Here is a 17,124-nt window from a genome sequence, read left to right on the forward strand (position 1 = left end):
ATGTAACATGGTAAATACATTTTAATGAACAATAAATAAAATAACAAATAACTACCTTCTAACTTTAGGATTATGGTATCAATATGAAAGAGTGGCTAATTGAAGCACAGAGAGGTTAAATAACATGCCCAAGGTCATTCAGCACTAAATGGCAGATCCAGGACTCAACTCCAAGTCTGTTTTACACCAAAAGATGAACTGTCCATCACTCCCCATGGGTGTCTATAATAACCAGTGTCTATGCACACTTTTCTGCTTTAATAGATCCTTTAGTAATACAATATTTATTAAATACAAACACCTCTGGTGCACCTGTGATATTCCAGGTATCTTGCTGTGTGGACCATGGACATTAAATAAGACAGGGGCTGTTTTCCCAGGAGGCTTCCTTGGTAGCTCAACCAGTAAAGAATCTGCCTGCAATGCAGGAGACCTCAGTTCAAGTCCTGGGTCGGGAAGATCCGCTGGAGAAGGGATAGGCTGTCCACTCCAGTATTTTCAGGCTTACCTGGTGGCTCAGCTGGTAAGAATCCACCCGCAATGCAGGAGACCTGAGTTCAATCCCTGGGTCGAGGAGACAACCGCAGCACACGATGAGGTAGGCAGGATGGGTGTGACCCAGTAACACATTTGGACAGGCCTGTGACTAGCCCAGGGCCAGAAACAAACTGTTTTTGCTTTTTGAATGAATACCTTTCAGCTGTTTTGCTTTTTGTTCCTGATTATGCTGGTAACGGATGCTCAAATCTAATCACTCAATGATCGTCACTGTTCACACTGTGATATTATCCTCAGTTTTCTCCCCATTCTTGAAATACTGTGGGTCTCTTTCCCCTATAAAGGGCTATGAATGTTATTCTCCACATTCTTGCTACCGTAAGTGATGCTCTGATAAACATCACTGTCACCCGAGTACAATGGTCAGTGTATATACTGAAATTAGAAGTGCAAATGCTTGGGAAAAGTTTGTGCTTTTAAAAATGCTGTTTATGTGCCAAACTGTCCTCCAGAAAGATTGAAACAAATAAACATTATCAATCTGATCAGTGAAAACTAACATCTCATTTTACTATATATTTCCTCAATTATTCATGATGTGGACCATCTTTTCCAGGGCCCAGAGCAGAATACATTCTGCAGAAGCATTCACTGAAGGAAAGTGCCAGCATTTGTAAGTTTCCTACTAGGAACTCCCTACTCATATCCTTTGTCCATTTTTCCGCTAAGATATTTGGCTTTTCCTTATTCTTTTGCAAAAGTACTTTATAGCTCATGAATATTAGCAATGTGCTTGCTACATGTGCTGAATTTTTTTCAGCTTACCATTTATCTTTAAACTTTAAGGTGGAATCTTTCTGTTTAAGAAAATTTAAATTTAAATCCTCTTTCAGAAAATTTAAGCTTTTAAGCTTAAAACATTAAAGAAAACATGTATTCTATAGCAGAATTTTTCAACATTGGAACCACTGACATTCGGGTGGGATAATTCTTTGTGTTGGGGGCTCTCCAGTACATTGTAGAATGTTTAGCAGCCTTCCCGTCCTCTACCCACTAGATGCCGGTAGCACCCTTCAAGTTGAGACAAATAAAAAAATGTCTCTAAACATTGTCAAAATCCTCCAAAGGCTAAGTCATCCCTGGCTGAAAACTGCTGCTTTGTGGTTTCTGACTTCAGTACCGTGCTTATAAAGTCTAGTTCACTTCACAGCTTTTACAAGTGACCCATTGTATTTTTGTCTTGCCCTCCATGGTTTTATTTTTCACAGTTAAGTCTTCAGTCCATGTGGAATATACTTTGGCATAAGAAGAGAACTAAGAAACGAAATATTATGACTGCATCGAACTCACCCCTGGGAAAAGGCAGTCCCGCCATGTGCGTAGCTCTTGATATGTGAGACATTTAATAATCCCAATGTACAAAGTTATATGACACCTCACAGAGTGAAGAGTCACACCTGTCATCCAACAGTTGGCATGGAGTTGGCCAAGATGGCCAAGACACTTGCAGGCTCGTCTTCCCACAGCTTCAGCAAGTCTCTACTGGGTTTAAACAAGACGTGTTCAATAAATGTTGGTCGAATGGGACTATTTTAGGAATATGTTTGCTAGTGGCTATTTTACCACTTATATAATCAACATCACCTGAAATCAACAACACACCATTCGGTTCTGGAGTCTGGAAAATTCTCAACCATCTTCCGTTTTAGTAGGAAAAGAACACCAGAGTGAAAGGTTAACTCTGTATTTCACTGTCCTTGGTTTGAGTTTTGTGTACTTTCTAATATATTTTTTAAAACATTAATTATCCTTTAAAAAAAATCCTATTAGATTTCTATAGAATTTAATGAATATAGTGGGCTCCCTCTTGTGGTCATAGAAAATCTTCAAATCCCAATGGTCATTACATGGCTAAACCTCAAGACCGTTATTTATAGGACACAGTATATTTTATAATTAATAGGTTCAGAGTGGCTAGACAATGCCTTAAGAGAAGACTTCTAATTATTTTCTTCCATCCATCAGTGGATCTACAAATTGGTTTCATAAGATCACTGTCTAAAACTATGGTTATCATCTTCCCTTCTAAATCCCTCTTTGGGGATTTCCTGTTTCTGTTCAGGATATCTCCCTCCCCCGGGCTTGAAGCTTTGGGTATCTTTGTTCCCTCCAGTGCCCATCCATCCTGTTTGTGAGCTCTGTCCACCACATGGCCCAGTGCCTCTCACAGCTGTTCCCTGCCATCAACTCTCATGGCCCTCATTCAAGTTCTCATGACCTCTCCTCCAGGGGAGTCATTCAGCAGATACTTATCATCCCTCTTTCATACTCCAGCATTGTCCTAGGCTCGGTATGCATTGGGCAGCAAGACAAGACCAGCCTCATCCTGAGCACCCTCTCGGTGGGTGATGAGATCCAGCTCATCCACCATGCTGTTTCTGTAGTCCTCCTCTTAAAGCTGGACTCTCCTGACACACCTTCAACCGTCTCCCATGGAATGAAACCCACATCCCTCCAAAATCAAGACCCACCCTCACTGCCCTCCAACCAAACAGAGTTCCCTGACACTCCCAGAGCTCAGCCTCTGCTCAGGCTGCCAGACCTTGTGGAATGTGTCCCCAATCCTAGATGGCTAAGATGCCAACAAGTTTTCAAAACCCTGCCCAACTGTCATCTATCTCCCAGGTCTCCTTGATCGGAGGTGATCTCTCCCTTCTTTTAATTTCTCTGGGACTTTTTTCCTCTAACAACTGGGTCTGCAAGTCCTGTAACAATCTCAGTCAATATCACCCATAGGACAAACACAAAATTGGGGGTAGAGAGAGATGAATGAACGAACAAATGAATGAATTCTCCAGGGAATTCTGGTGGGATAAAAAAAATCAGACACACAAATTATTTTCTTCAACTTTGTACAGTGTGAATAGTGGGATAAACTGCCATTAAGTTACTTAGTTTTACCATAAACACAAGTCAATGAGGATTTAACAAATTAAAAAAAAGTATCATTTTTAGAAGTCTATAAATAAGAAATAACTCAAAGGGGATAGCAAGTTTTTGCTTCAAAGTACAGTAAGCAATGGTGACCCACTCCACGACTCTTGCCTGGAAAATCCCACGGACGGGGGAGCCTGGTGGGCTGCGGTCCATGGGGTGGCTAAGAGTCAGACACGACTGAGCGACTTCACTTTCACTTTTCACTTTCATGCTTTGGAGAAGGAAATGGCAACCCACTCCAGTGTTCTTGGCTGAAGAATCCCAGGGACGGGGAGCCTGGTGGGCTGCCGTCTATGGGGTTGCACAGAGTCGGACACAACTGAAGCGACTTAGCAGCAGCAGCAGCAACACAGTAAGCAAGTTCCTAAACCAACTAATACAGTAAACAGGCTGAACAGAGTAACTCTGACCATTTATGTTCCACCGTGTGACATTTGCCATAGAATGTATCAGGTTTTGTATCACTTCCCCATTGAACTTCATGCTCTCCTAAGCAGTTTCATTCCTCTGCTCAAACTTCCAAACATTTTCACAGACCAGCCGATTTCTAACTCTGATTAATCTGCTTATTAATTTCTGGAAAGTCACCCTACACTTGCAAGCACAGTGCCTGTCATTTGGAAACCACATGCCATACCTCTGGGATATGATGCAAGGACACAAAAAGGCACAAAAAGGAAATGAAAACTATTAACTGTTTTTCTGAAAAGGTCCTAATACTCTCCAGGGCAGGTTGAGCCCAGTTAAAACCAGTGCAAACTGGACGGAGCTCCATGTTTGGCACGATGAGGTCTTCCATATGCCATTAGTGGCTGACAAGAGTTCGTGGGCCACAGGTTTTCTTTTCCTTTCCAGTTCCCTACTTCTGGGCTCCGTCACTAGCATTTTCTCACCACGTCCCAGAAGAACATGCCAAGAAAGTCTGCCAGGCCTTTGTTGTTTCCTCTAGAATATTTCCAGCCAACTGCCAACCCTGAATCGCCTTCTCCCTATCTTTCAGCCCTGACTGACACGGGTGAAAATCAGGAAGGTAAGAGGTTGCGCACGGTGGATCTGGCCTGGCCTGGGGGTAAGGGATCCGGGTTCCTAACCACCAACTCACTTTCAGGAAGCAGTGCCAGGCCCTGTTACAAACTCTCTACAAGCTCATTCAGTCCTGCATGATTCCATGAGGTAGGTACTATTAGAAACCCCACTTCACAGAATGAAAAACTGAAGCAACAGAGTCATGGAGTTGGTAAGGGACAGAGAATTTGAATCAGGCAGTCTGGGTCCAAAATTCAAGTGTTGATCACAGAGTCGCACTGTCTGTTGGACCAGTTCAACAGAGGGACAAGACTTAGTGCTTGAAGTAGAGGCAAATCTCTTGTCAAGCCTGGGGTCCCTGCTGAGGAGCTCCTGGACACGTCTGGCCAGCTGCCCCCAGGAGCAGGACTAATGTGGTTATATATTACTTGTGTCCACCCAGCTACACCCCTTTTCTCTTTTTCTGACAACAGCACCCTAATTCTCCTTGAGGTAACCACCCTTTCCCACTCAGCCCACATGATTCTGCTAGTGTCAACCCTCCCCCACACCAGCCTGCCCTCAGGTCAAAGAATGGTCACATGACCCACACCTGGCCAATCAATGTGTCCCATTCTCCAGGCACAGCAATTAGTTCAGGGAGAGGCATCTGCCCCAAGCCAGCAAATCAGGATCAACTCTAGGACTTCTTTCTTTAATCATGGTAAAACATAGACAAAGTTTAAATAATTATTTTAACCACTTAAAAGTGTACAATTTCATGGCATTTAATGCCTTCACAGTGTTGTATGTGTTTCCACAACTTTTCCATCTTTCCAAATGTAAACTCCGTACACAGCAATAAATGCATGCCAAGTCACTTCAGTCGTGTCCAACTCTTTGTGACCCCATGAACTATATAGCCCACCAGCTCCTCTGTCCATAGGATTCTCCAGGTAAGAACACTGGAGTGGGTTGCCTTGCCTTGCCCTCCTCCAGCAGTGAACCTGCCACTCTTCCATCTCCTGCATTGGCAGGTGTGGGTTCTTTACCACTGTTGCCAGCTGGGAAGCCAAGTCAGCAACAATAACTCCCTGTATTAGTCTGCTTGGGCTATCAAAACTAAGTACCACGGTTTGGGTGACTTAAACAACAGAAATCTATTTTCTCACAATTCTGAAATTTATAAGTCATAGATCAAGGAGTCAGCATGGTTGGGTTCTGCTGAGGCTTCTCTCCTTGGCTTGTAGATGGCCATCTTCTCCCTGACTTCACATCATCTTCCTTCTGTGTGTCTGTGCCCCAATCTCTTCTTACAAGGACATCAGTCCTAGTGGATGAGGGCCCACCCTAATGGCCACACTTTATCTTATCTGCTCCTTTAAAGACCTCCATCTCAAATACAGTCATATTTTAAGAGGTACTATTGCGGGGGGGGGGGGGGGTGGGGGCGGGTAAGTACTTGAACATATGAATTTGGGGAGGATACAATTCAGCCCATAACACTCCCCATTCCTCAATGCTGCCATCTTTGAGAATGGGGAATGCTCTACCTGCTGGGGTTACTCAGAAGGTCTGATCTACTGCTGGGACCATTAGTGGCCACCTTCTCACCCCAAGGAGATGGTATCTGAAAATGACACAGGGAAGAACGGAGAGATGGAGAGAAACCCCTGAACACAGATATACCTGACCTATACTCTATCTCTAACCTCTCCATTCCAGTTGTATGAGCTAATATGTTTCCTCTTTGTTTCTGTTTTAACATAATTAAAAGAGCTAGTTAACGCAAGGAGCTTTTACACCAGAATGGTCCATATGTCCAGGAGGTGCAGGCCGTACCTACACGGCAGCTGTTCAAATCCAGTCTAGAGTCAAATCCAGGCCTCTCAGGCTCTAGGGTGCCAGTCCTGACCCATCCCTTGGGATGCTCATGTGTTCACAGCACAGTGGGGACCAGGTGGTGCCCGAGTCTCCCACAGAGGCGACTCTGGGGTCACCCCCTGCCATTGCCCTTCCGAATTCCAAAAGCCCAAACAGACTGAGGGCTCCTGTCCTTTCAGCACAGTGACCTAAAGCCCTGCAGCAGTTCCTCCCTTGTGATGACTTTCAGTACAGAGCAAGAGGAAGGCAGGGGACAGGGCAAGACAACAGGCATCCTTTTCACCAACACTTCCTTGAAAGACAGTCTGTAAGAACACAGGATGGGAAACAATTCAAATGTCCTTGGGGTGGGAGGACTGGCCCAGTACCTCATAGGACTGCCCCAAAACCTGACAGGATTCCTCATTTAACCCAAAATGAGGCAGCATTGCTCTCTGATCCATGGACTGATTCAGATCATCTCAGAGGAAAACTGCAAACTGAGAAGGCAACACAGGGACAACATATTTGTGTAAAACCAAGAGGGGAGCTACTCACTGAAATGGATCTAAATGGCCTCAAAAACTGAGCTGTCCAACTCTACAGCAACCAGCCACACGTGGCAACTTAAGATTAAACAAGCTTTTGTAAAATTTAAGTACAGTCGATTTACAATGTTGTGCATATCTCTATTGTATAGCAAAGTGACTCAGTCACACACATACATTCTTTTTTTATATTCTTTCCCATTAGGGCTTATTTATAATGCTATACATTAGGACCTTGTTTATCCATTCTAAAACAAAAATTATAAATTCAGTTCATCACTTATAGTAGCCACATTTCAGGTGTTTGATAGCCCCACGTGGCTAGCAGTAGCTGCTATATTAGCAGAGAGAAAGAACATTTCCATCATCACAGAAAGTTCTATTGGAAAGGACTGCTCAAAAGGACCTCAGCAAATGGGTAAAGGGCCCCTGGAAAGGGGAGCAGGAGAAACAGGGCAGAAAAGGGGAGGGGAATTAAGTTTTACATGTAATCTTTTGTAGTACTTGTAGTACACATATTATTTTCCTATTCAAAAATAAACATTTTAAAACTTTAAACACATTTTAAAACATTTAAGTACATAGTAACATAAGAAAAGAAGATACTGGAATCCCCAGGGACACGGGTAAGCCACATGAATCTACAGCCTGGAGCTCTCTGCTGAAGGAAGAGAAGTCTCTTCTGGGGCAGGTGTATGAGAAACAGCAGCACCAGGGGGCTCCTAGGTGGCAGCCCCACATACCTGATTCACACCTGGTGGTGCAGGAAGCTCCTATGTCCCTTACATTTTGATCATCTCAGCAACTTCATAATTAGAGTGATTAATAGTCCCATTTATTTTAGTTTCCTGAGGCTGCCACAACCAATGACCACAAATGAGGTGACTTAACATGACAGAAACCTATTCTCTCACGGTTCTGGAGGTCAGAAGTCCAAAATCAAGGTGTTGGCAGGGCTAGCTCCTTCCGAAAGCTCTTAGGGAGAATTGTGTCCATGCCTCTCTCCCGTTTTTGTGGCTGCTGACAATCCTGGGTTTTCCTGGGCTTGCAGAAGCATCACTCTGGCCTCTGCCTCCATCTTCCCATGGACTTCTCCTTTGGGTGTTTCCGTGTCTCAAATCGCTTAAACCTCTGTGTCTTATATAAGAACACTCGTCATTGGTTTGGGGGCCTACTCTAAATCCTGGATGACCTCATCTCAAGATCCTTAATTATGTCTGCAATGACCCTATTTCCATGTAAGGTCACATTTACAAGGATCAGGGGTTAGGACTGGGACGTATCTTCTGGGGGGACACAATTCAAACTCAGCTATATTGTTTTATAGACAAAGAGTTCAAGGGCCTCTCACTTGCCTGAGGTCACAAGGCTAGTTCAGAGCACAGTTCAGCCACTCATCCCACCACTGACTCCAGTAAGAGAAGAATCTTGACCTTCCAGCCCAAAGCCTACCCTCCTTTCAGCCTCAGAGCTCCCCGAGCACCCACTTCACAATGGGCAATACACACAGAAGAGCCGCCCCCTTCTCTGGCCTGGCTTATCTGCCTGCTGCATCCTAGGATCTGACAAAAGACTACACTGTCCCCTGGGCCGTGGGAAGAAACGGGGCCCGGGGGATCCGTGGGCATCTCAAATGAGATGGGGATCCAAGTTACAGAGGGTGGTCTCCGTGTCTAGACGCCAAATTCTGGAGGGCAGATCAAAGCCAGAGAGAAAGGGAATGAGTTAAGGCTTCTGGTATTGGAGGAAAAGGTCTTTGTGCTTCTTATGGCAGAGGCGAATGTGCTAGCCTATGGGGTTTCACACTGATAAAAGGTTCTAGTCTGAAGGGCTCAGATCAATCCTCCAGCTCAAGATGACAGGAGAGAAAAAGCAGATGTGGACATGGGTGTGCACTGCAGCCTGACACAGGCTGTGACGCCACACCCCCTGGGCTATGCTGGCCTCACCTGCCAGGATGGCCTGGGTACAGCCACAAGCCCCTCAGACAATGAACGACAGCATGGTGATGCCCAGAGAGGAGGGCAGGTCACCATGGTCTGACCAGCTTTCAGCCTCCATGCTCATACAAGAGACCTTCTTGGTGGGTCAGGAGTCCCTGGGGGAAGACAGGACACAAGACTGCCTCCAGGTCCTGGCCTTTGACCTGTATTTCCTCCACAACGTCAAAAAAGCCTGCAAAGCCTGCTCCAGTACTGGAATCATTTACTGATACAAACAGTGGGTGGCTGGCCAAGATTTGGACCTGGTTTGCATATATTTGGGAGCTCCATGTCCCCTCACTGCCTCCCTTCTCCCTCTCCATCTATCATCTGTATCGATGATTTTCAAACTTTCAGTCAGCAACCCACAGCAAGGAACCCATTTCACACTGGCAACTGCAAATATAAATAGCTGAAACAAAAACCTCAGTATTTTTATTCCAGTCTCTGCTAGTTCAAAATTTCAGAACACTGGCTACAACCCACATAACTGATTTTAAGTCTCATAAATGCATTGAGACTCCCAGGTTTGTTTGTTTGTTTTTGGCCACACCGCTCAGCTTGTGGGCTTTTAGTTCCCCAACCAGGGATTGAACCTAGGCCCTCAGCAGTAAGAGTGCTGAGTCCTAACCACTGGATCACCAGGGAATTCCCAGTGACTCCTAGTTTTTAAAAATCTCATCTACATAATTCACATGATTTTACATCCATACAATACTCAGAAAGAACAGGGAAGGAACAAAGGGATTATTTTATACATTTTGCAGATCAGCCAGAAATTCATTGATGGAACTGAAATTTTTTCCCCCATTGAATTGCAACTTCTGACTTCCCGATCTGCTCATGATGTCATTACTTATCATGTCCTTTTCCGTCCTATTAAAATCTTAGAAAGAAAGTGAAAGTGAAGTCGCTCAGTGGTGTCCAACTCTTTGAGACCCCATGGACTGTAGCTTGACAGACTCCTCTGTCCATGGGATTTTCCAGGCAAGAATACTGGAGTGGATTGCCATTTCCTTCTCAGAGTTCCTATCAAAGGCTAGCTCAAGCTCAACTCCCACTGGGTCCCCAGAGGCTGAATTTCCACAGCACAGGTCCACCTTTGTACAAATCTCAGGGCATCTCCCAACCTGGAGATAATAACCATAGGTAAGCTTAGTTTCTGGACCAGGTTAAATGGCTTCAAATTGCCAGGTGAAATGCCAGGCAATTTGTCTAATGGAAGGCACGATAGCAAGGAATAGGGCACCTGGGTTCAGCTCCTGTGTTCTCTCACCTTGTCTGGCATAGTGAGATGTCTGGGAAATGTTATGATTTTTCACTCACTCACTGGTATTATACACTGTTCTATAAGAGGATAAGTTTAAGCCCTGAACACAGTGGGGCTGAGACTACACCCTAAATTCTCAATCATAATATGTGCAGAGCTCTAATAAGGACAACCAGAAGACCTAATATGGATCAGGATTTGAGTCACACGGACTAGGAACCAACAAATCCTCATTTCTAGTTACAGCCATCCTGGTCTATACCACCAAAATCCAAGAAACATGATTATTTGAACAAATCAGACCATGTTTACAGCCCCTTTCCTCTTCCTCTACCATTATTCCGTCTATCTTCCCCCTTATGTTTGAAACAGAGTTAAGAACACAATGTTAACACTGTGTGGATGGTTCATGCTTGTTTCTCCATCTTTTTTTTTTCTCCATCTTTAAAAAGGGATGGCTGCTACTTTCCTAGCATTTGAGCCTTTATTATTAGTCATCTCAAAGAGTTTTTAGCTCCTCCACCAATACCACTGCCCTTATCTAACCAAGTCAGTTAATTTTGCCTGAATATGTATGACACACCTACCGCCGAAGATGTAGGAAGAAAGGATGATCCACAAGGTACCATAGATAGCCTGAAACCTGAGATGATTCTCTTGACCATGGCTTTGGCAGTTTTGAGCAGACAGAAGAGAGAAGGCCAGGTCTCTAGAAGTCAGGAGCCATCAAGGATTGAACATCCACTTACCTGGGGGGCAGACACAGTCTGTCGGTACTTCTCGAACTGTCCGGATCTTGACTGGTCCCTCCAACTTCTGAATCAGGAAGAAACGGGGGGGAAATAAGGATGAGTGTCGGATGACATGGGGTAGAAGTGGAAAAATCAGCAAAAGCCAATATGTGAAAGATCTACAGTGTTGGTGCTGGTGCTCTCAAGAACAGTTTTTAAAGGATCATTAAATTCTATAGGCAGGTTTAGACTGGGAGAAGAAACAGAAATAAACACTAAGCAATTACTTGGGAGTCCTTGAATAGAAAGTGGCAGGTTTCTGCTTTGTAACTTTTTCAAATATAAATCCGGGAATGACAAAGGGACCTGCAGTCCCTGGTATGAAGACAGGAGGGCAGAGCAGAGGGAGGCCAGGTAGGGCCAATCAAAACTTACAAGAGTTTTGTAAGTAAGAGTTTTACAGTTTCTGGTCTTACATCAAGTCTTAATCTAAATTAATCAGTCTTAATCCACTTTTAGTGTATCTTTGTGTATGGTGTTAGGAAATGTTCTAATTTCATTCTTTTACACAAAGCTGTCTAGTTCTCCCAGCACCACTCCTGAAGAGGCTATCTTTTCTGCATTGTATATTCTTGTCTCCTTTGTCAAAGATAAGGTACCCACAGGTGTACAGATTTATCTCTGGACTTTCTGTCTTGTTCCATTGGCCTATATTTTTGCTTTTGTGCTAATACCATACTATCTTGATGACTGTAGCTTTGTAGTATAGTCTGAAGTCAGGAAGGTTGATTCCTCCAGCCCCATTCTTCTTTCTCAAGATTGCTTTGGCAATTCAGAGTCTTTTGTGTTTCCATACTAACTGTGAAATTTGTTATTATAGTTCTGTGAAAAATGCCATTGGTAATTTGATAGGGATTGCACTGAATCTGTAGATTGCATTTAGTAGTAGAGTCATTTTCAATATTGATTCTTGATGGAAATGTAAATTGATATAGCCACTATGGAAGACCATATGAAGACTCCTTTAAAAAGCAGGAACAAAACTACCATATGACCCAGCAATCCCACTACTAGGCATATATCCTGAGGAAACTAAAATTGAAAAAGACACATGTACCCCAATGTTCATTGCAGCACTGTTTACAATAGCTAGGATATGGAAGCAACCTAGATGTCCATCAACAGATGAATGGATAAAGAAGCTATGATACATATATACAATGGAATATTACCCAGCCATTAAAGGGAACACATCTGAGTCAGTTCTAATGAGATGGATGAACCTATAGCCTATTATACAGGGTGAAGTAAGTCAGAAAGAGAAAAACAAATATCGTATATTAATGCATATATATGAAATCTAGAAAGATAGTACTGATGAACCTATTTGCAGGGTAGCAGTGGAAATGCAAACATAGAGAACAAACTTATGCATGTGGGAAGTGGGGAGGAAGGAGAGGGTAGGATGAACGGAGAGAATATGGAAACATATACACTACCCTATGTAAAAGAGATAGCCAATGGGAATCTGCTGTATGACTCAAGGAACTCAAACCAGGGCTCTGTAACACCCTGCTGCTGCTGCTGCTGCTAAGTCACTTCAGTTGTGTCTGACTCTGTGCGACCCCATAGATGGCAGCCCACCAGGCTCCTCTGTCCCTGGGATTCTCCAGGCAAGAATACTGGAGTTGGTTGCCATTTCCTTCTCCAATGCATGAAAGTGAAAAGTGAAAGTGAAGTCACTCAGTTGTGCCCGACTCTTAGCGACCCCATGGACTGCAGCCCACCAGGCTCCTCCATCCATGGGATTTTCCAGGCAAGAGTACTGGAGTGGGTTGCCATTGCCTTCTCTGCTGTAACACCCTAGAAGGGTGGAAAGGGGGTGGGAGGGAGTTTCATGAATGAGGGGACATTTTTGTACCCATGACTGATTCATGTTGCTTTATGGCAGAAACCAATACAATATTGTAAAGCAATTATCCTTCAATTAAAAATAAATAAATGTTTAAAAAGCTTACTCCTAATAGCTATCCCTGATCCAGAGACCACCCCCATTGAACCTCAAGGAACCCCAAAGCCCCCTTGGCTGCAGCCCCTCTAGCCCATAGGCTTCAGACCCACTGGCTTAGGCTTAATGCAACCTGATGATATTTTCCTTCTTTCTTACCTTGGCCTACGAAATCTGGTTTAGTACAATTTAACAAGAATCTCTACACATGCCCAGCCCTGTGCTAGATTTGGCTGAAGGGAAAAGAATTACCATAGACAGGTAGTCAAAAGGTCCAGCTCTGCTACTATGACAACTCACAGTACAGCCCTGGCATTATCATCACCTGATGTGAGGACTGAATTATTGTCCCTGCTTCACAGGCGACACAAGCTTGGAAAAATTAAGAAATTAATCCCCAATCCCATATCTGGATTTAGGGGAGTGAAGCAATTGACCCATAATCCCAAAACTAGCCAAGACTTGAGTCTTGACAAGAATATACAAAGTATTAACCTTTTTCTTGGGGAAAAAACAAAACAAAACAACTTTCTAAACATAAAGCAAAGCAAATCCCAAATGTGTTAACTTGAGTTAAAAATGCATACCACCACTAAAAGGGTTACTGAAGGTTCAAACCTTAAAATGTAATTTTTCTCAACAATAAAAATTTAAAAATGCAAGTACAAAGACCTGGAAAATAGCACAGCAAGCAAATGAAAATGTAATTTTTAAATCACTGTTTTAGAGGAAGTAAGAAAGGCACTCTCAGTTTTGAGCCCTTGACCACCAAGCCTGGAAATTTCATACTAGACGGGGCTAACAGGGAATTCCCTGAAAGTCCAGTGGTTAGCACTCTTCACTTTCACTGCTGAGGGCCTGGGTTCAATCCTTGGTCAGGGAACTAAGATGCTGCAAGCCATGTGGCCACAGCCATCAATCAATCAATAAATGGGGCTGAACAGCCCAGCACCAGGAGCCTGAGATAAAAACCATAATCAGGGTAGGCTCTGGTCCCTACAAAGCACTTTTCAAGTTCCACCTCCACTCCAACCTACTAGCCTCGTCCTCACTTTCCAGATGGGCCACAAAGACTGAGCCTGAAAAGAGCTGGAGTTAAGGTCAAGGTTTTAGAGAACTGGAGGATGTACGATTATGAACCCTGTGATAGAGGTGTTTGTGAAGGCAGTACCATGACAAAACTTCTCTATCCTCCCCATACCTTTTGAAGTGCCATCCCCTCCCTCCCTCCCACCAACCAAAGGCCTTGGCTGGCCTCTTGGCCCCAGGTTCTCAGCTCCAGACTCCCACCTGTCACTCACTCCTGGTCAAACCTGAGGCCCTCTGCCTAGAACTGCCCACCTGGCTCAGAACCACCCTGAGAGCAGCCCGGGGTGGCAGAGAACCTAAAGAAGCCTCCCCACAGCTGTCACGGTCTCCTACCAGGTAAGTGACAGCAGCAGCAGCAGATACCTCTCTCACCCCCACCTCACCCTGTGCCCTGGACTCTGAAGCATCCCAGCCATGCCCATCCTCACTGAACTGGAATGCCACAGAAGCGGCCCTGATGCAGGCACAAGATCAGGACCTCAGAACTCACTTTCCCCTCATTGTACTTGCAGGTACTATTACAGATTTCAAAATTTACTTGGATAAATAATCCAGCCTTTTAGTTTAAGCCAGTCTAATTTGAACCAGAAGCTCTCATCTGTTTTTATCATTTCTAGAAAGACTAGAAGCTACACTCTTTTTTTCTTTTTTTTTCAGTAACAAAAGCATTTATTTATTGATTTTTTTGATTTTTTTTACGTAACAAAAGCATTTAATGCTAAAAAACAATTCGCTTTCAACAAGTGCCATCACATCTGGGCAGCTCCCCGACGACGGGAAGGGGACTTTATCAAATGCTGATAGGAAACACAATTACTTTTAAGCTACTCTTATCTTCAAACAAAAACTAAACAGAAACCTATTGAAGAAAGGGGAAAAAATGTATTGTTAAGGCTAGTAGATGGGATCACAAATAACTGAGTTTTTGTTTTGTTATTTATTCTAACTCCTTCTGTGCATTTGTTTTTCTGGATTAGATGGTGAATCTGCAAAATTTTATCTCTTAGTCCTCTACTCTTTCCCCATTTTAGAGTCCCTAACTCTGGAGTTGAAACAACCTGACTACGAACATAAAAGTGAAATGTCTGTATTAGAAACTCAATCCCATAATCTTTATTTCAATGCCTTTTCTTTAAATTTCTGAGAAAACCTTTTGTGTCCTGGTTTGTAAAAATGACTCAAAAGCCTCAACTTTTTATACGTAGCCCAGCATCTGCAAACAATATGGTCTTGGTTTTACATATGCAAACAAGTCCTAATTCCAAAAGTAAATAAAGAATGAATTTCTGAGAAAAGACTCAAGACTTTGGGAGTTCCTTCCAAAAGAACTGAGGAGAACTTAGAGTTGGGGGAAGGGGTGGCGAGAGCTGGGAGAAAACTAATCGGGGAAAATCACGGTTTCCAAATTTTCAGATGATAAAATTTATCAGTGATCTATTGAAGCATTAGTCTCAAACACTTCATCAGTTATTTGATCACATCCCTCAACAGCTGCCTTTTGATGAAATAAAGATTAATATACAAAAAGGATTATATTATGTTTCTGCAAAATGCTACAAAGAAAGCCACAAAGGCATTCCTATCCTTTGACAGAAAATTCCTACTCTAGGAAATATATCCCAAGGAAATTAATCATTAGGAGTAAAAAAATTATATTCATGATTTGTTGCACTGCAAAACAGTGGGTATATTTTAGTGAAGGATGATGAATCCCCTTCATGAAACTCATATCTTCATGAAAAATCATTATGAAAACTATGTAGCAACACAGAAAAATGTTTATGATACAATAAATAATGTTTACATCGGTGTAAAAATGTAGCCATGGAATGGCAGCAACTACCAAAACATCTACCCACTTGGGTATATGGATAATGGTGATTTACTTTTTAAAAAGTTTTTTCCACACTGTAATATCTTCTCAGTGGAAAAAAAAAAATCCTGGGGAGGAGAAAAGCCAAAATGAAGCCCTAAAATTTCCTTGCCTAGGGCAATTTTTGAGTGACAGACATGATTCTGTCTTCTCAGGAAGCCCTAATTTCAGGATCAACCCTGATAAATCACACAGGCACCACAAACACCAGAGGAAGGCTTGCAGAAGATCAAAGCCCTGCTATAGTCACATCCTCTCTGCCTTCCTTCCAACCCCTGTAGGGAAGGGCCCATGGGTACATTCTTATAACCACCAGCAACTCAAGAGAGCAGCATATCCTGGTCTCTTTAACAGTCTTTTTTAACATCCCACCATGGTCACGATAATTTTGGTGATGATAAGGGTAACAAATATAAAGTATTATTACCACCAAGTTTACTGATTACTTATTATGTGCCAGGCACTGTGCCAACAACTGTTATCCTACTGAGTCCTCCCAAGAACCCCATGAAGCTAGGACAAGCTTTAGACTCATTTACAGATGAGAAAACTGAGACTCAGGGGAATGTAAGCATCAGGACTGGACTTGAACCCTGGTATCGACTAACTTCAATCACAAAGTAAGACAACCTCTGTTTACAAGCACTTTTCATGTCTAATAAAAAAGAGTTGCTGTAAAAAATCCAAGCCATACAAAATGACAGAGACAGAAATTAGGTCAATAGTTGCCAAAGACTGAGGGAGCGGGAGGAATGAAGCACAAAAAGACTCATGGAGGAGCTGTGAGGTGAGAGAACTGTTCTGTATGGTGCTGGGATGATGGATATACTCCATGCATTTGTCAAAAACTATTGGACCATACATCACAAAGAGGAAACTTTAATGGATACAAATTTTTAAAAAATCAACTAGGATGTTGAAAAAGTCCAGGATGGAATGTAGCCTGAGACAAATTAATGTAACTATATTAAAATTACACGATATAACCTCACTGAAAGTAGTTGGGAAAAACGTGCAGCTGACCTGAGTCACTTTGCAAAATAGTGTTTCAATTGAAAACTGTGGGCTGAAGACCAAAGGAACTGCCCATAAAGGCAATACTCTGGTAGGTATAATTGTTTCACACAGGGGTATAGGGTGGCAATTTTGAAATTACTATGCATATATATTGGGGTTGAGCAAATAAGTAGATAAACTATGGGTAATGAGAGTCAGGTTTCTCACTGTCTGAGAAAGAAGTTACAAATAAGCAAAGGGGAA

The 17,124-nt window shown here is 43.0% G+C and overlaps 1 protein-coding gene and 1 non-coding gene across 2 annotated transcripts in view; both read right to left on the bottom strand.

Annotated features, from left to right (window-relative positions):
- COL23A1 (collagen type XXIII alpha 1 chain) overlaps window positions 1-17,124 on the bottom strand; it is a 405,893-nt gene that overhangs the window by 365,923 nt on the left and 22,846 nt on the right. Inside the window, exon 2 of the mRNA XM_061423137.1 lies at window positions 10,913-10,979. Within this exon, the coding sequence (XP_061279121.1) occupies window positions 10,913-10,979 (67 nt within the window). The remainder of the gene's footprint in view (window positions 1-10,912; window positions 10,980-17,124) is intronic.
- TRNAK-CUU (transfer RNA lysine (anticodon CUU)) lies at window positions 9,469-9,541 on the bottom strand. Its single transcript has one exon. It is a non-coding gene; the product is annotated as a tRNA-Lys (tRNA).

This window comes from Bos javanicus, chromosome 7 (genome assembly GCF_032452875.1).
Source record: "Bos javanicus breed banteng chromosome 7, ARS-OSU_banteng_1.0, whole genome shotgun sequence".
NCBI lineage: Eukaryota > Metazoa > Chordata > Mammalia > Artiodactyla > Bovidae > Bos > Bos javanicus.